The sequence below is a fragment of the Rhinopithecus bieti genome, unplaced genomic scaffold, assembly GCF_001698545.2.
Source record: "Rhinopithecus bieti isolate Rb0 unplaced genomic scaffold, ASM169854v2 scaffold_56174, whole genome shotgun sequence".
NCBI classification, from domain to species: domain Eukaryota; kingdom Metazoa; phylum Chordata; class Mammalia; order Primates; family Cercopithecidae; genus Rhinopithecus; species Rhinopithecus bieti.
The window spans coordinates 3,617,066-3,636,784 of record NW_016824749.1 but is presented as its reverse complement, the minus strand read 5'-3'; the positions used below and the strand labels follow the sequence as shown (position 1 = coordinate 3,636,784).

The 19,719-nt window shown below is 38.4% G+C and overlaps 1 protein-coding gene across 2 annotated transcripts in view; it reads left to right on the top strand.

Moving 5' to 3' along the window:
* The first annotated feature begins 10,368 nt into the window (after window positions 1-10,368).
* Window positions 10,369-19,719, top strand: part of KLKB1 (kallikrein B1) — a 32,917-nt gene continuing 23,566 nt past the window's right edge. For both annotated transcript variants that reach the window (XM_017862635.1, XM_017862634.1), the window contains exons 1-4: window positions 10,369-10,554; window positions 11,164-11,222; window positions 15,047-15,209; window positions 17,085-17,191. In XM_017862635.1, the coding sequence (XP_017718124.1) occupies window positions 11,165-11,222; window positions 15,047-15,209; window positions 17,085-17,191 (328 nt within the window). In that variant the 5' untranslated portion in view covers window positions 10,369-10,554; window position 11,164. The remainder of the gene's footprint in view (window positions 10,555-11,163; window positions 11,223-15,046; window positions 15,210-17,084; window positions 17,192-19,719) is intronic.

The following is a 19,719-nucleotide window of genomic DNA, read 5'->3' as shown; positions in this document are numbered from 1 at the left end:
AACTCTTTTCTACTCTGCACAAAGTAGAGAGATTTGTTGACTACTCTGCTGCAACACTTGATATCCTAAATCTAAAAGACAGCACAACAGGCATATTTAAAATATGCTACTTCATTCCGCCAGAAAATATTGTATTGGCAACATTATCCTACATTTCTAATATATGTAGTTCTGCCTTCCAGTAGTATACATAAAATATTTATTTAAGAATCGACTCCAAAAACTCTAATTTACTAATCAAGGTGATATACTGTAATTTCAAAGAATAGAAAACAAGGAGATTTAGTGGGCAAGTCATTGTGGTCTTTAAATATTTTAAAAGCAGAAAAAGGAGGATAAATTGTTTTGTGTGGGTCTAGTACGTAAATCTAGGACTGAATGGTAGAAGTTGCAAGGAAGTGTATTTCAGTATACAGGAAGTTTTTTACTTTTCTTAAAAATAAAATTAAAATAGAGCTCCCTGAGCTCTGAAATAAAATAAAATTAAACTAGAGCTCCCTGAGTTGGAGCAGACTGCTTAGGAAACCAGTTTCTCCTCAGTCGAAGTATTTTGACAGGAAAGTCTAAAGTCTATGTCAGAAGTGTTATCCAGCAGGTTTCAGCCAACCCTATCTGTGGAGTCAGACAGTAAATCTTCTTGGCTTTTGAGGCCATGCTGCCTCTGTAGCAACTTCTTAACTCTGCCATGTAAGGTGAAAGCAGGCAGAGACAGTAAGTGAATGAATGACCGAATGACCATGGCTGTTTTTCAATAAAACTTTATTTACAAAAACAGGTGCAAAGCCGAATGTGGTCTGTGAACTGTGGTTTGTCGAGCCTGATATACTGCATTTCCTGAATTGGGTGGGAATAGGACCTAAACATCAACCCAGTCCCTTCCAAATCTAAGATTTCAGTGTTATGTGATTCTTTGGTAGGGTGTGGGAAACATAGATACTATTTGCTAAAATATCCCTCTAGGAGCAGCTATCCATACCCATCCATTATTGACTGTGCCTCCAAGCAACTCTAATAAAAAAGCTCAGTTAGAAGAGGTGCCAACTGCATGCTACCAAATAACTGGGAATGTTATGAGCATTTTTAAAAATGGAAACTTGTGCATAAACTGTGTGACCCTAAAATGAGATTAAGGTCCTTTTGAGTGCAGCATTTTTCTGCCTTTTTTGATGTGTCATTTACAAATAAAAATTATATATATCTTCCGTGTACAACATAGTGTTTTGATATACATGTACATTGTGAAATGATTACCATAGTCAAGCTAATTAGCATGTCCATTATTTTACATGGTTATCATTTGTGTGTGTGTGTATGTGTGTGTGCTGAGAACCCATCAGATCTATTCTCTAGCAACGTTCATGTATACGATACAGTATTATGAACTATAGTCAACATGTTTGCATTAGTCAGGGTTCTCTAGAAGGACAGAACTAATAGGACAGATGTACATATAAAGGGCAGTTTATCAAGGAGTACTGACTCACAAGATCACAAGGTGAAGTCCCACAGTAGTCTGCCTGCAGGCTGAGAAGCAAGGAAGCCAGTCCCAGTTCCAAAACCTCAAAAGCGGGGAAGTGGACAGTGCAGCCTTCAGTCTGTGGTTGAAGATCCAAGAACCCCAGGCAAACCACTGGTGTAACTCCAAGAGTCCAAAAGCTGAAGAACTTGGAGTACAATGTTTAAGGGCAGGAAACATCCAGCACAGGAGAAAGATGAAGGCCAGAAGACTTAGCCAGTCTAGTCCTTCCACGTTCCTCTGCCTGCTTTTATCCTAGCTCTGTTGGCCCCGATTAGATGTTGCCCACCCAGATTGAGGGTGGGTCTGCCTCTCCCAGTCAACTGACTCAAATATTAATTTCCTTTGGCAACACCCTCACAGGCACATCCAGGAACCATACTTTGCATCCTTCAATCCAATCCTAATACTAAGTTGACACTTAGTATTAACCATCACAAGTCTACCCCTTGTCTACTTGAACCCATACGTATCTCCTGAAATCATATATAATCTTCAAATAAAGTCAATAATAAGGTAATAATTATGTTAGGTATACATAATACAGCTGTCCTTCATACAACCAGAAATATACCAATCCCCAAACCAAATGCTATTACATAAAGTTAACAACACTTAAATGCTATATGAAGTCAATAAATCTTATGTCACATGATAAAGGAAAAAGGAAGTAAAATGAAGAAATGTTCTTAGTACAAGTGTGTACATACACAAACATGTTCTTAACAAAATAAGGAGGAAATGAGACAATTACAGTCCTCGTTTCTGCAACTGGTCATGTGGGCATAGCTGGTATTGATGACTACCTTCTTCTACTACCCATTCTGTATTCCTTTTGCCTTCAGCAAGCATCTTAGCAGGTTGTGGTTTTTTACCTGGTGGAGTGACCCAAACATTCATTCTTAAGGGGTCTGGGTGGTATGTAGCACTGCCTGGATTGAACTATTGTAGTTTCCCATTGACCTTGATCACAGATCATGGTACTATGCTTTGTGATCATGGTACTAAGAGCATGGTACTAAGAGGTGCCTGAAGGGATCACCTGTAATCCTCGCATACTCTTCCTTACCTCCATTGTGGAGTAAGAGACTAACTTCATCTTTTTTTTTTTTAAACATAAAGTATTTTTAATGCAGGTGTAAAAATAAAAGAATGGTGAACATAATAAGGTATATTTAATTTTACTTCTTTTTAGGAAGTTTAGAGTACAGACATGTATGCATATTTTGTTTCTTCTGTTCAGTACAAGTCTATTTATAAAGTTTCAATATGTGCTATTTCTCTTTGTAGGGAGAAAAAAATGAATACAATGAACAGGTTGAGACAATATTCCTAGAGAATATATACAGTAACCAAATATAAAAGCAGCTTAAAATATGTTCCAAAATTATAAATAAGGCTTACATTCTTAAAGAGGATTGTTAACTAAGCAAACTCATTTTCTCATCTCTAAGAACAAATGTTTGAAATTTAATTAAATACTATAAAATGCATATTGATGACATATATTTTAATAATGCAAATAGATCAGATTAATATATCACAAACGTCAATAGGTTATGCAACACAGGCCAAGTGAGATACTAAATACACATCATGACTTCTGTTTCTTCATCTTGATAGTCCAGGTCAATCATCCCAGCCAACATGGCAACTCCCTTCTTAGCCTGTTGACTTAGAAGTAAAAGGAGCTCAAAGTGTCCAGGTGGCAATCTTAACTTCCAGTTTAATGGAATCCTTGTTGTGTCTTCTGGTGGCAGCATTTTTGCCTCTGAAACTAACACCTCTAGGCAAGCAGAAAGTAATGTCTTGGGAACAGGAAGCAAAAATTTTGCTACTGGATCGCTAGGGGCGATGGTGAGTGGTGCCACTTCCGCTTCCACTCCTTGATTCCTAGACCTGTGAATCCTGGCTATGGGAGAAACAGTGCCATGTATTGGACATTGATTCAGAGCATACATAGCCACCTGGAGAATTTTGCCCCAGCCCTGCAAAATATTGTCCCCTAGTTGGCATTGTAATTGTGACTTCAAAAGACCATTCCACCATTCTATCAATACAGCTGCTTCAAGATGATGGGAAACAATGTCATACATTAGATCCTCCAACTTATTCACACCGTGTATTTGAAAGTTTGGATCCCTTGACCAAAACCACCCCATAGCCGGCACTCCCCATATGCTGACTACCACCATTCTACTTTCTGTTACCGTGACTTCGACTTTTTTAGATTCTGCATGTAGTTGTAAGTGCCTCTCTTCAGATGATCACATGATTTTTATCCATCATTTTGTGAATGTGGTATATAGCATTTATTGAGTTGCATATGTTGAACCATCCTTGCGTCCCAGGTTCAGTTGATCATGATCCTTTTAATGTGTTGTTGAGTTTAGTCTGGTTAAGATTTTCTTCAGGATTTTTGGATCTATGTTCATCAAGAATATTGATCTATAATTTTACTTTTGTTTTCTTGTGATGTCCTTGTTTGGCTCTGCTATCAAAGTAATGCTGACCTCATTAAATGAGATTGGAAGTGTTTCCTCCTTTTCAATTATTTGAAAGAGTTTGAGAAGGATTTGTGTTCATTCTTCTTTAAATGTTTATAGACTTCACCAATGAAGACATCAGGTCCTGAGCTTTTCCTAGTTAAGAGTTTTTATTTCTGATTCAATCTCCTTACTCATTATTGGCCTGTTCAGATTTTCTGTTTCTTCCTGATTCAGTCTTGGTAGGTTGTATGTTCCTAGGAATTTATCTATTTCTTCTATGTTATTTAATTTGTTGATGTACTGTTTTTCATAGTAGTCTCATGATTTTCTGTATTTCTGTGGTATCTATTGTAATGTTTCCTCCTTCAATTATAATTTTATTTGAGTGTTTTGCTTTTTCTCCTGATTAGGCTAAAGATTTCTTGATTTATGTTTTTAAAAACAACAACAGTGTCACTGATCTTTTCTGTTGTTTTTCTGGTCTCTATTTCATTTATCTCTACTCTGATCTTTATTATTTTCTTTCTTCCTGTCTTTGGGCTTAGTTTTTTGTTTTTTTCTTTCTTATTGCTTCAGGTGTAAAGTTAGGATATTTCAGATCTTTCTGTTTTCTTAAGGTAAGCATTTATCGCTATGAACTTCCTCCTTAGAACTGTTTTTGTTGCATCCCATAAATTCAATGCCACAAGTTTTGTTTCTCTTTTCATTTTTCTCAAGATATTTTTTGATTTTCCTTTTGATTTTTTCTTTGACTCATTGGTTGTTCAGGAGTATGTTCATTTTCATGTATTTGTGAATTTTCCATTTTTCCTTCTGTTATTGAGTTCTACTTTTATGCCATTATGGTTGGAAAAGATACTTGATACGATTTCAGTCTTCTTAAATTTGTTAAGATGTTTTTCATGGCCTAACATACGACCTATCCTGGAAAATGTTCTGTGTGCACTTAAAAAGAATGTGCATTCTGCTGCTTTTGGAAGGAGTGTTCTACACATGTCTGTTAGGGCTATTGGTTTATAGTGTTTTGAACACAGTTTCCTTGTTGATTTTCTGTCTAGGTGATCTAATTCATTGTTGAAAGCATGTTGCTGTTTATTTCTCCTTTAGTTATGTTAATATTTGCTTTATAGATTTAGATGCACTGATGTTGGGTACAGACGTACTTATAATTGTTTTATCCTCTTAATGAATTGACCCTTTTACCATTATATAATGACCTTCTCTGTCTCTTGTGACAGTATTTGACTTAAACTCTATCTCGTCTGTTGTAAGGATAGCCACCTCTGCTTTCTTTTGGTTATCATTTTAATGCAATCCTTTTTACATCCCTTCGCTTTCAGCTTATGTCTGTCCTTAAAGCCAAAGTTAATCTCTTACAGCCAAAGTTAAGGCCTTACATATAGTTAGGTCTTGTTTTTTATTCACTCATCCACTCTGTCTTTTGATTGGATAATTTAATACATTTACTTCTAAAGTAATTATTGGTAGGTAAAAGCTTGCTACTGTCATGTTGTTAATTGTTTTCTGATTGTTTTATAGCTCCTTTGTTGCTTCTTTTTGTCTCACTGTCTTCCCTTGTGACTTAATGACGTTTTTGGAGCGATTTGCTTTGATTCCTTTCTCGGTATGTTTTGTGTAACTACTACAAACTTTTTCTTTGTGGTTATCATGAGGTTTACAAAAATATTTCATATTTATAACCATCTATTTTAATCTGGTAACAACTTAGACTGCATTTAGAAATGCTGTATTTTAACTTCTCCCCCCACATTTTATTATTTGTGCCATAGTTTATATCTTTTGTATGTTGTGTATTCATTAGCAAATTGTTGTAGTTATGGTTATTTTTTAATACTTTCATTTTTTAACTTTTATACTAGAGTTAAAAGTGACTGTGGCACAATAACAGTATTAGAGAATTCTGTATTTGACTGTATAAGAATACCTTTAATGGAGTTTTATTCTTTCATATGTTTTCATGTTAGTTAGTGTCCTTTTGTTTAAACTTGACAATTCCCTTTTGCATTTTTTGTAAGGCAAGTTTAATGGTGTTGAAATCCCACAGCTTTTATTTGTCTGGTGATATGATTTGGCGCTGAGCTCCCACCCAAATCTCATCTCGAATTGCAGTCCCCAGGTGTCAAAGGAGGGTCCTGTTGGGAGATGATTGGATCATGAGGTGTTTTCCCCAATTATGTTCTCATGATAGTGAGAGTGTTCTCATGAGATCTGATGGTTTAAAAGTGGCCGTTACCCCTGTGCACATGCTCTCTCTCTCTCCTACTGCCTTGTGAAGAAAGTACCTGCTTCCCCTTCACCTTTCACCATAATTGTAAGTTTCCTGAGGCCTCCCCGGCCATGAGGAACTGTTAGTCAATTAGACCTCTTTTGTATATAAATTATCCAGTCTCAGGTAATATCTTTTAGCAGTGTGAAAATAAATAATACAGAGAATTGTTACTGACAGAGTAAGGTATTGCTCTAAAGATAACCTGAAAATGTGGAGGAAACTTTGAAACTGGGTAACAGGCAGAGGTTGGAACAGTTTGGAGGGCTCAGAAGAAGATAGGAAGATGTGAGAAAGTTTGAAGCTTCCTAGAGACTTGTTGAACGGTTGTGACCAAAATGCTGATAATCATATTGACAATGAAGTCCAGGCTGAGGTGGTCTCAGATGGAGATGAGGAACTATTGGGAACTGGAGCAAAGGTCATTCTTGCTATGCTTTAGCAGAGACTGGCAGCATTTTGCCCCTGCCCTACAGATCTGTGGAACTTTGAACTTGAGAGAGATGATTTAGGATATCTGTCAGAAGAAATTTCTAAGCAGAAAAGCATTCAAGATATAACCTGACTTTTTCTGAAAGCATACAGTCATATGCGTTCACAAAGAGATGGTATTAAATTGGTACTTATGTTTAAAAGGGAAGCAAAGCATAAAAGTTTGGAAAATTTGCAGCCTGACCACGTGGTAGAAAAGAAAAACCAATTTTCTGGGGAGAAATTCAAGCCGGCTGCAGAAATTTACATAAGTAACCAGGAGCTGAATGTTAACTGCCAAACAATGGGGAAAATGTCACCAGGGCATTTCAGAGGTCTTCAAGGCAGCCCCTCCCATTACAAGCCCAGAGGCCTAGGAGGGAAAAATGGTTTCATGGGACCTACTGCTGTGTGCAGCCTTGGGACTTGGTGCCCTGTGCCTCAGCCACTCCAGTTCCATCTCCAGCTATGGCTAAAAGGTTCCATAGCTCAATTCCATCCACTCCAGTTCCATCTCTAGCTATGGCTAAAAGGTTCCATAGCTCAATTCCATCCACTCCAGTTCCATCTCCAGCTATGGCTAAAAGGTTCTGTTGCTTCAAGGGTGCAAGCCTTGGTGGCTTCCATGTGCTCTTGGGCCTGTAAGTGCACAGAAAACAAGAGATGAGCTTTGAGAGCCTCCGCCTAGATTTCACAGGATGTGTGGAAACATCTGGCTGTCCAGGCAGAAGTCTGCTACAGGGACACAGCCCTCATGGAGAACCTCTATTAGGGCCATGCAGAGGTAATATGTAGGGTTGGAGCCCACACACAGAGTCCCCACTGGGGCACTGCCCAGCAGGCTGTGAAAAGAGTTCCTCCATCTTCCAGACCCCAGAATGGTAGATCTACTGACCACTTTCACCATGTGCCTGGAAAAGTTGGAGGCATTCAGTGCCTGCCGATGAAGGCAGCCGTAGGGGCTGTAACCTGCAGAACCACAGGGACAGAGCTGCCCAAGGCCTTAACAGCCCACCCCTTGCATCAGCATGCCCTGGATGTGAGACAGGGGCTTAAAGGAGGTTATTTTGGAGCTTTAAAATTTAATGATTTCCCTGCTAGGTTTTGCACATGCATGGGGCCTGTGGCCCCTTTATTTTGGCCAATTTCTCCCATTTGGAATGGGAACATTTACCCAACTCCTGTACCCCTGTTGTATTTTGGAAGTAACTAACTTGTTTTTTATTTTAAAGGCTCATTGTCTCAGATGACACTTTGGACTTGGACTTTTGGGTTACTGTGGAATGAGTTAAGACTTTGGGGGACTGTTGGAAAGACATCATTGGTTTTGAAATTTGAAAAGGACATGAGATTTGGTAAAGGCCAGGGGAAGAATGATATGGTTTGGCTCCATGTCCCCAACAAAATCTCATCTTGAATTGTAATCCCTGCATGTTGAAGGAGGGGCCTGGTGGGAGGTGATAGGATCATTGGGGTGGTTTCCCCTGTGCTGTGATCTCATGATAGTGAGGGATTTAAAAGTGGCTGTTTCCCCTGCACATACACACTCTGTCTCTCCTATTACCTTGTGAAGAAGGTGTCTGCTTCCCCTCTGCCTTCCATCATGATTATAAGTTTCCTGAGGCCTCCCCAGCCATGGGTAACCGTGGGTCAGTTAAACCTCTTTTGTTTATAAATTGCCCAGTCTCAGGTAGTATCTTTACAGCAATGTGAAACTGAACTAATACATCTGGGAAATTCTTTTTCTCTCCTTCCTTTCTGAAGGACAGCTTTGCCTGATATTATATTCTTGGTTGCCAGGTTTTGTACTTTCAGTACTTTAAATATATCATCCCACTCTCTCAGCCTACATGATTTCTGCTGAGAAATCCACTGATAATCTTGTGAAGCTTCCCTTGTATGTGAAGAATTGCTTTTCTCTTGCTTCTTTGAAAATTCTCTCTTTGTCATGGTGAGGATCTCTTTATATTTAATCTATTGGAGTTCTTTTGGGCTTCATAAATCTGGATGTTTATTTCATTTATGTCTTCAAATTTTGAGAGTTTTCTGTTCTTATTTTTAAAAATAAGTTTCTGCAACTTTCTCTTTCTCTGCTTCTTCTGGAACTCTTGTCATGCATATTAGTTTTCTTAACAGTGTCCTGTAATTTTTGTCAGCTTTCTGCAATCTTTATCATTCCTTTTATTACTCTGACTGGGTAATTTCAAATGACCTGTATCCGAGTGTGCTAATTCTTTCTCCTGCTTGATCAAGCCTGCTGCTGAAGCCATTTGTGAATTTTTTCAATTCAGTCATTGTGTTCTTCAGTTCCAGAATTTCTGTTTGGTTCTTTTTTACGGTTCCTATCTATCTTTTTGTTGAACTTCTAATTTTGCTCATGTATTGTTTTCCTGATTTTGTTTACTGTCTATCTATATTGTTTTGTAGCTCATTGAGCTTTCTTAAGATAATTATTTTTAACTCTTTGTCATGCAGTATAGATCTCCATTTCTTTAGGGTTGCCTCCTGCTGCTTTATTTTCTTCCTTTGGTGGTTTCTTGTTTCCCTGATTATTTGTGATCAGTGTGGCCTTAAATTGAAGTAGGTACCTATTTCAGTCTTTACATACTAGCTTCAGTAGAGGAAGCCGTTCACTAGTCAGATTGACCAGAGATTGTAGGTGGGCTGTCTGTTGGAGTCTATGCACAGGATTTCTGTTGGAGTTCTAAGGTGGGCAGGGCTGGATTCTGGGTTCATTCATTGTGCTCATCTGTATTCTGTGCACAAGGACTGGCTTGAAGCATGGATCCTTGAGGGCTGACTAGGCACTGAAATGAGCCTTAAGCCTGAGTCTGCAGGGGCCAGCCTAACACAGGGATCACCTGGCACCTGAGTTCATGGGGAGAGACCTGTTCCTGAGTTTATTCAGGCTGTCCTGGGACCAAGGTCCACTGGGGTGAGCCCAGCATCTGGGTCCACATGGCCAAGATCTCTGGAGGCTGACCTGGTGCTGGATCTGCAGGGGATGGCCTGAATTCTAGGCCCATGGGTACTAACTTGGAGCCTTGGGCTGCTGGGGCTAATGTGGAGGCTAGAGTCTTGGGGGCCAGGCTAGAGCTGGTACAGGCCTGAAGTCTAGGTCTTCTGTGGCCACCTTGGAGCCTAGAGCCCCAGGGGCTTACCTGGTCTGGGGTGAGCATGGGGCTGAGGCCACAGAGGCCAGTCTGGCCTATGGCAGGCCTGAATCCTGGTGCTGGGGTTTACTGGAGTGGGCTTGGTGCTTGGGATCTGTGGTGAAGTTGGGTGCTATCTTAGCTGTCCCTCTTCCATGCAAGACGGTATCTCTCTCCATGCTGTGCTGCCCAGGCTTGAAGGTGGGGTGACACTGGTAATGTGAAATTGTCCTTCCTATGCACTTCAATGTGTCTTTTCTTATTTCTGTGCTGCAACTGGGTGGTATAACCTCTCACCCGATTCCTTAGCTCTAGTGAAGTTATTTTCGTGCATGGATACTTGTTCAAATTTATGTTTCTGCAAGGGATGAACACTAGAAACTCCTGTTCTGACAAACTCCTATTCCTGTTCTTGCTGACATCACTCCCTGAAATAGTTAATATACTTAACAGCTGAACACAGATAGGATGTTCATGGAATATGTTGACAGGACAAAAAGTTGAAACTGTTGGCAGAAACCCAAAGTCAATATCGAAGCCAAGGAAAACATTGCCTGCAGTGCCACATTAGAACAGCTTGAAGACCGTTCATTTTTAAGTGACAAGAGACTCGCCTCCAAGAAGCAATTGTGTTTTCAGGTAGCACATTTCTGTTATTCTGATTGTTTCCAAAGAAACTATAATTTTTAAAGTATAAATTTTACTTTATGAGAAAATTAGTCATTTATATTCTAATTTCTTGAGTGTAAGACAGTAGAGAAGGAACTAATGTTCCTTTATGTAGAAATATTTAAATGTAAGATGATTTTAAATCAAAAGAATATTTGACTGATTTGAAATTTTAAATGGGCTTTAATATTTTCAGAGGTTTTCTTTACTTAGGGATTTTGGACTGACATTATTGCCATTATTTATTAATTTTCTTTTGCCCAAATCAAGAGGTTTCATAACTGTTTAATCTCTCTCTCTACCAATTCCCTTTCCAACATTACTAGCCACAGAGTTTGCCAATCAACAATAAACACAACAGTAGTCTGGAGGTCTCAATTTGTATCTTGGGAAGCATTATAAACTTTCCAACTCCCTAGACACAAATGTAGAGGAAAAAACCCTTGTTTTCTATACCAGAAACTGTGTGCTTTGTCTTGTAATTCAGACATTTACAAGAAAATCTGTATCACCTTAAGTTAAGATTTATGTTAAATGTGATCTAAAACCAACAGAGTTTTGTACTGTTTTCTTTTTTAGAATGATTTTATTCAAGCAAGCAACTTATTTCATTTCCTTGTTTGCTACAGTTTCCTGTGGTAAGTGAATTATCTATAAAACTTGAAATTCAGGCTAAGACAGGAGTAGCCAAGCAAGTCTTACCACCCCTGGAGAAAGCTATTGAACATACAGCTTCGGGGATGGAGATAGTCCCTGATGATTCAGGATTCATGTCTATTTAATGTTCCAGAACAAGTACGACTTGTGAGATATATTGCTCTATACATACATTGCAGACCAGAGGAAGGAGCTCAGAGGTGGGAATGTCTTGGGACTTGTGTTAATAAAAACTTCTGTTCACAGATGACACTCTGCAAACTCAAAACAAAAAAATTAGTCTTCTATTTTTATCAACATTAAAAAATTAAACATTATCTGAAGTTTCAGAAGAGTGCTGGGCATTATATGGTGTCGGGGTCTAATGCAAGTATCTGTTAGGTACATGATACATAGTTTTACTCTGGACCGCCAGGGAACCATTTCAAAAATGAAAGTACCTGGTTTAAATTTAACTTAGCAAACCAGGCATTTGGATAGTTCTAGGTGAATAGCTTTCAACACCAGATTTCGATCTCCTTTCTCTATTAATTTCATTAATTTTGGAGAATAAAATGATTCTGGACATTTCATTAATCGCTATAGAGGGAATTTTCTCTGTGTCCCCACAAGGCATGATTCTGAGTCTATGGTGACTTAAGAGGGCCACATAACAATGAGTATTACCTTTCCCCTCAGATGTATGGCTATAATAAACGTCTACAGGGAAGGTTTACATTCATAAAGAGATGATTTTTCCAGGAAAAAAGCCTTTTATTCCCCCTAAATCACAACTCCCCTGTGTCTGTCCCTCAACCCTGATTGCTCTTCTAAACCGTAATTTACCAACCCATGTGCAAACCCACTGAAAACTGAGAAGGAGCATAAGCCAGAGATACTGTGAACCACGGACAACTCCAGGTGGTTTTTCGTTTTTTTGTTTTTTTATTTTGGCAAAATCAATTATGATTATGGCTAGGAAAATTAGGGATGTAAATAAGCAAAAAACTGGAAACTACCTATTGCATGTAGTCCCCAAATTCAGAAACAGTCGTTGTTAAACATCTTTTATTTAGTCTTTCAGATATTTTTCTACATATGCCTATTTGCACATTTTACAAAAAAGAGTTATTAACTATGGATACTCTTTGACTTGCATTTTCCACTTGTAGTTACCTTTTGATGCAAATAAATAATATTTTTTGGAGCTTGCTATTCTCTTTTTATGGTATGTTTGTGTGCACATTCTTATGCACTTAGTTATTTCTGTAGAATACATTTTTTGAAATAAAAATACTAGATTCAAAGGTATGAATATTTTAGAAGGTTTTATGGTGTGGCATCATGAAATTATCTTTCAGAAAGGTTACTCTCTAGTTGACTTCTTCTACCAGCTAATAAGAGTCCTCATTTACTCCACTTAGGCCAGCTCTAACAGGCTTCTGTTGCTTTGCATCCTGACATAATTATCTTCTGGAAACAGTATCCTAATTTATTTCTGCAGAGCTACTGCCTCTCAGTTTTGGTCCATGTGATTCTGGTGACCCTGACTCTTCTGCTGAACCAGGAAGTGCACACATCCTGCTGGCTACAGTGACCCAATCAGAGCCAACATCTTGCAACGAAGTTTTTGTTTAGATGTCTAGAAATAGGACTCTTACTTTTTTTTTTTCCAATTTAACTTGAAACATAAGAGAATACAGAGGCCTGAGCTGCTACTATGTGGAGCTTGAGAGTAATGGTAACACCATGATTGGAGCAAGTGGAAGGAGACATATTGTCCACTGATGCTATCCGTTGAGCACAGTGTGGGGTTACTCCTTAAGCCAGGGTCACCATGGGCTTTTTGTCTCCTGAACCAATAGATTTCATTTGTATTCAAGCCACTTTGTACTAGGTTTTCCGTTTGCAATGAAAACGAGTATACAAATACTGGTTATTTAATTTTCATTTTACTAATCTCATGGAAAACTGGCTTCTAGTTGTTTTAACTTGCCTATATTTGTGAATCTTCCCATTTTCATGTAGTTACTAATCACTTATATTTCTTTTGTAAATTATCTTTTCATATTTGTCCACTAATTCTTTAAAATTAGAGTACTTTTCTTCTCCTTATTGTTTATGTAATTGTTAAACAAGACTGAATAACCTGCCCAAAATCCGTGGACATGGGAGTCCATGTGAAAGCTTTGAAAGCCACCATCATTATGAGATAAACTATATAACAGTACTTTACATATGCTCCAAAATTCAGTACAGACACGGCTATCATTTTCATGATCATCATTATCATCATGATCGCCAACTTAGGAGGGTAAGCAAGAACACCTACCAGAAGTTTCTGTCCATTCAGCAACAAAATTGGTGTCTTTCTAGTCACTCCCTTCCCTGATGGAGTCACATGGCAGTTCACAGAGGCTCAATGGCAGAATGGGAAGCTCTGGGCCAGCACCAGCCATTGTGTGCATCCTTGTGTGTGAACCTAAGTGCTGGAAGAGGAGTAACTGCTTGATAATTATGAGTCAGTCAAAACCACCAACTGTCTGACAAAACAGGCCTCCTTGTAACCAGTATTGTCACTAAACCAACGCCTCCATGCTTTGTGCATACATGAAATCTAGGCAATACACTTGTATTCCCCAAAGCTTCCACTTGAGGAGATCTGTGCTCTTCCCAAATATAAACCTTACCCGAGAGGTGGTCATCTTGACCGCACCTCTGAGAGGGACAGAAGAAGTCTTGCTGTATTGGGTGCTCATAATGGGGCTCAGGGCCAGAATCCCAAGGGGGTAGGATAGTGCAGAGAAGATGGCACTCTCCAGTGCTTAATAAAATGCACATGGTCTAAGCTGCCCATTCCCTCAAAGGCAATAAAAAAAATAGGTACTGTTTAAATTGAAGAGTAACTACTGCCCCAGCGAATGGACAGGTTGTCATCGGAATAGCCATGGTTAATGGTCAGTTGACTGACCAAAATGAATGTGCTGCCTGACCAGGAAAGCTCATTAAGCAGACTTGGAAGAGAGTCTTTCCAGGTAACTCCAAACTTACAAATTAAAGTGGTAAAGACACCTAATTCTCTAATAATAGGTGGGGTGCAGTGTATTTTAGAGCTGGGAATAATTCCAAACAGCAAATAGTTCAAAATTTACTTTCAATTTAGCATATGCATGCATTTGCTTAAACTATCTTAAAAATGAGTAAAAAATATTGTCAGTTTGGTTGAATCATACTGAGATGCAGAACAATATTTAGCATTGCATGCTAGAAAAGGACACAGGATTGGGAGTCAGGGCTGGGTGACTGTTCAGGATTTTCATTAACTGTGTGGATCTTGGGCAAGTCTGTGTGCCCTGAGATTCAGTTATTTAACTTTCTTTTAAAAAACATAATCCAGATGCAGATAACAAAGCCTGCTTCTAACTTCACTTACAGAATTGTGAGAAGCTGGTGGAGATGTTTGTAACAAAAGTGTTTTGAAAATAGAGCAAATATTATTCTTTTTAAGGCATGATATTTTCATAGCATGTCAGGCAACAGGGAAAAGCTAAGTTAGGATTTTATTTTATTGTGGATAACTTATGTGCAAATTATTGTTCAATTTAATGAAAATAAGCCAAATTTTTAATACAGAAGTGCCCAGAAAATTAAATAACACTCTACATTGTTCAAATGGTTGCCTTAATATATTTTATTTTCTCAGCATAATTAGAATTATATTATACAGGTCTTAGTCAGTCAGTGGGAGAAGTTAAGACAACAGATATCTTTTTATTAAAATTATTATTTGAATTACCTCAAATTAACTTTTATGGTTCTATCACAGGATGTCTGACTCAACTATACGAAAACACCTTCTTCAGAGGTGGGGATGTAGCTTCCATGTACACCCCGAACGCCCAGCACTGCCAGATGATGTGCACATTCCACCCAAGGTGTTTGCTATTCAGTTTTCTTCCAGCAAGTTCCATCAATGACATGGAGAAAAGGTAAAAGTTGATATTTCACTATTGGAGAAGCCATTTTTCTAAACTGAATCAGTTTTGTGCAAAGAGGTGTAGTATAACTGAGAGTTCTGTCTCAGACAGGGTTCAAGGACCAGCTTTGGCAAACTCCCTTCAAGTGGTTCTTACAAATGCAGATTTCTCGGCCACAATCCAGATTTGCTGAAACAAAGTTTCTTGGGACCAGAAATCTGCATTTCACACAATCACTGTGTTTTTTAAAGTAGTAGAAACTAGTCATTTTCTATTCAAAGCCTCAAAATGCTTGAACATCGTTGGGCTAAGAGATTGTCTCCAGAAAGCGTCTAACAGGCGAACATTTCATCTGAATAAAGAAACAGACTTAACTGTGTGACCCGTGATCACAATAGTGGCTAGCACAGTCCGAAGAAAATAACGTAAGACAAGCATTTTGCGGAGAATATAATTGAGAAAGATCTAGAACTTGTGATTTTGGGACAGGGCAGATCTGAATGACGCCTAAAGTGAGCCAGTTTGGGCACCTATGGCATGATGCTATGTATAGTATGTGTGTGTTCATCTGTGCTTGTGCTTGTGTGAATATGTATTATTAACTGGAGATTTGTAAAAGTATTGGAAAAATAGTACTTATGATTTTTTTTTTTTTTTTTTTTTTGAGATGGAGTCTTGCTTTGTAACCCAGGCTGGAGTGCAGTGGCATGATCTTGGCTCACTGCAACTTCTGCCTTCCAGGTTCAAGCGATTCTCCTGCCTTAGCCTCCCAAGTAGCTGGGATTACAGGCACGCACCACTACATCTGGCTAATTTTTGTATTTTTAGTGGAGACGGGGTTTCCCCATATTGGCCAGGTTGGCCTTGAACTCCTGACCTCGTGATCCACTGCCTCTGCCTCCTAAAGTGCTGGGATTACAGGCGTGAGCCACCGCACCCGGCTGTAATTACAATTTTTATTACGTCAGAGAGATGCTTATTAATCACAAGCCACAGTTTCATCTTAATGATTTTTCATTTTGATTAATATCCAGAATAAGCTTTTCTTTGTTGTTCCCATTTCCATATTCATAACTCTTTTCTCATCTTCACTCTACACGAGTTTATGAACTAGAAATTGGACAGTCATTCTCTGATCCTACATGTTAAACTTGTAGAGAAAACCCAGATTATATTTGAGGATCATCATATTAAAAGTGGAGGTAGGTTCTAGAATTCTTATAAATAATGAAATTAACATGAAGGCTGACATGTGAGCCAGAGAGAAGTCTTTCATTAAGTGCAGACTACAAGGAGTTAATAAGCAAGATGAACACACAATATGCAGATCCAGCTCTTATCACTAAGTTAATTTTTTAAGTAAATGAAAGTATTTGCAAAAATAATTACCAATTAAGGACATAGCTGCCTGAAAGTTTAAGAACACAGGAAAAATCACTAACTCTTCAATATGGTTGACTTCCTGTACTTAAAAAATGTGAGTGTAAAGAAAACGCAATGCTGAAGTTAAATATTATGGGGATGTTATAAAATTACCTCTAAGAGTGTTCTTTCCAGCAAGTTTTGGGGAAGCTGTATTATTTCCCTTATTCCTGGTTTTATTTGTTAGTGTATAGAAGATGCTAGACATTCCTTCCTTCCTTCCTTCCTTCCTTCCTTCCTTCCTTCCTTCCTTCCTTCCTTCCTTCCTTCCTTCCTTTCTCTCTCTCTCTCTTTCTTTCTTTCCTCCCCTTCCCTTCCTTTTCTTTTCTTTTTTCTTTTCTTTTCTTTCTTTTTTCAGAATCTCACTCGGTCAAAAAAAAAAAAAAGAAAAAAAAAAAAATGCTAGACATTTCCTCAATGTATGTTTATTGTTCTACTTCCTAAATAAAGCTACTTTTAAAACAGGTTTGGTTGCTTCTTGAAAGATAGTGTTACAGGAACCCTGCCAAAAGTACATCGAGCAGGTGCAATTTCTGGACATTCCTTAAAGCAATGTGGTCGTCAAATAAGTGGTAAGTTGCGAATTTCTTAGCTTCATTTGAGTTAATGTTGGATCTACCTTAGAACAGCTTTTGCTAAAAGTTTGTACTGCTACAGCCTTTTGGAAGGAATCACTCATAAAGATAGAAGATGGGGCAGTATTCTGGACACAAAAGAGGGACCCATATTCATCTGGACACTTCTGTTGTCTTTATCAATTGACACATACTTAATGAGCCTCTATTATTTATGAGGTTAGCACTCAAGTGTAAGATTTGCAGAAAATGAATCCAAATAATTGTGTCTCCTCATTTCCAGATAAGAATTTTTAAGAAAACACAAGGGAACATCTCTCTCAGGTTCACGTGAGGGTAATTTTTATATCAGTGATTCTCAACCAGCAGTGATTTTTGTCTCTTCTGTTAGGGGACATTTGACAATGTCTGGAGACTCTTTTGGTTGCTATGACTAGGGAGGGCGCTATTAGCATTTACTAAGTAGAGGCCAGAAGGCCTCTCTCATTTACTAAGAATGCCTCTTTCATTTACTAAGAAGAGGCCAGAATGTTGGAATGCTGCTGCCCAACCTTCTACAAGGCACAGAGCAGTCCTCCACAGCAAATAATTTTCTGGCCCAAAATGTCAACAGTGCTGACATCAAGAAACTCTGATATACCATTAGGCCCAAATTGAAGAACTGAGTTCTGCAAATCTTGCTAAGAGTAATACTTCTTAAAGGAAACTTGAGGACTAGGATGCTAGAGAAGTTTGATTTTACATCTGAAGCTACTGATGTCTTGGGAAATAATTTCCAACGCTATCCTAATACATTTAAGACAAATGAACTATTTCTTAAACATGACTGGGACTGATCAGAAAGTGAAAAGTGCTGAAAAGATCCAACTGATGGGTTGTCGGAATCTTAAAATAGCTGTGCTGTGATTCTTTGTGTGACTATACATCATAACTATTTTATTTGTATTATGCACAATTAATTTTGTAGGTTCAAATTTCAGATGTTTTTAAATTTGTCATCCTTTCCTCCCTCATTGATATCACCCCTTCAATACATACACACTTTGAGCCTGCTGTTTGCATTTTAACCAGTTATCAAAGGATGCAAAGCCTTCGTTACCAATATGGGCCTGACTTAGCCAGTGTAATAGATGTAGTCTACCTGAGGTGGGGTACATTTCCTATTTTATAAGATCAATGTGTATGTTAATCTAATTTGGTATAAAGTATTCAAGGAAGTGCTGTTTCCAATTGTTGTATCTTATAGCAAAATTTAAAGAAAAAGTAATATTGTGCCTTTCTCAATATTCCTGTTATTGTTAATGTATTCTAAAACTCAGTGTTGGCCGGGCGCGGTGGCTCAAGCCTGTAATCCTGGCACTTTGGGAGGCCGAGACGGGCGGATCACGAGGTCAGGAGATCGAGACCATCCTGGCTAACATGGTGAAACCCCGTCTCTACTGAAAATGCAAAAAACTAGCCGGGTGAGGTGGCGGCGCCTGTAGTCCCAGCTACTCGGGAGGCTGAGGCAGGAGAATGGTGTGAACCCGGGAGGCTGAGCTTGCAGTGAGCTGAGATCCGGCCACTGCACTCCAGCCCGGGCGACAGAGCAAGACTCCGTCTCAAAAAAAAAAAAAAAACTGAGTGTTACTCACTTAGCTTGCTTTTAATGTTTTTTTCTAACTTCATCATCTTAAAGTGAAAAATTGTTCCCAAGTACATAAAATCTCTACTTTCAGGAACAATTCTAGTCAAAAGCATTTAGAGCTTTCACATGAACACTTAAAAAGTTTTTATTTGTAAGAGTCCCATCCCAACTCTTAGCCTATTCTTTTCTCACATGCAGAAAAATTGGAAAGAGATTTCTACCGTCTGCAAATTCCCGTGTTTAAGAACCACTGTGAATAATCCACCTCCCTACCCAATTCAACATACAGTTTTCCTGACAGTTTGTATATTTTCTGTCTTTCCCACCCTTAAATTTAGTTTTATGACTTCAACCATACTTCTTAGGAGTGGTAAGTTACCTGTAATAGATGATGGTTTATTCCACATAATCTTGGGGAATAAAACTTTAAAAAAGTTTATGGTTTATACTTCTGGTTTACATTACTTCCTTAACCAAAAGTTTAACTAAGAAATTTGAATATTTAAAAAGAAAAGAGCCTAATTTTGCTTCATTGTCTGCGAAAAGAATTATCTATATCTTTTGCATGTAAGACAAATCTCAGTGAAAAGGGTGCTTAAATAGAAGTTAACACTATTTTATTATTATTATTATTATACTTTAAGTTCTAGGGTACATGTGCATAATGTGCAGGTTTGTTACATATGTATATTTGTGCCATGTTGGTGTGCTGCACCCATCAACTCGTCAGCACCCATCAATTCATCATTTATATCATGTATAACTCCCCAATGCAATCCCTCCCCCCTCCCCCCTCCCCATGATAGGCCCCAGTGTGTGATGTTCCCCTTCCCGAGTCCAAGTGATCTCATTGTTCAGTTCCCACCTATGAGTGAGAACATGCGGTGTTTGGTTTTCT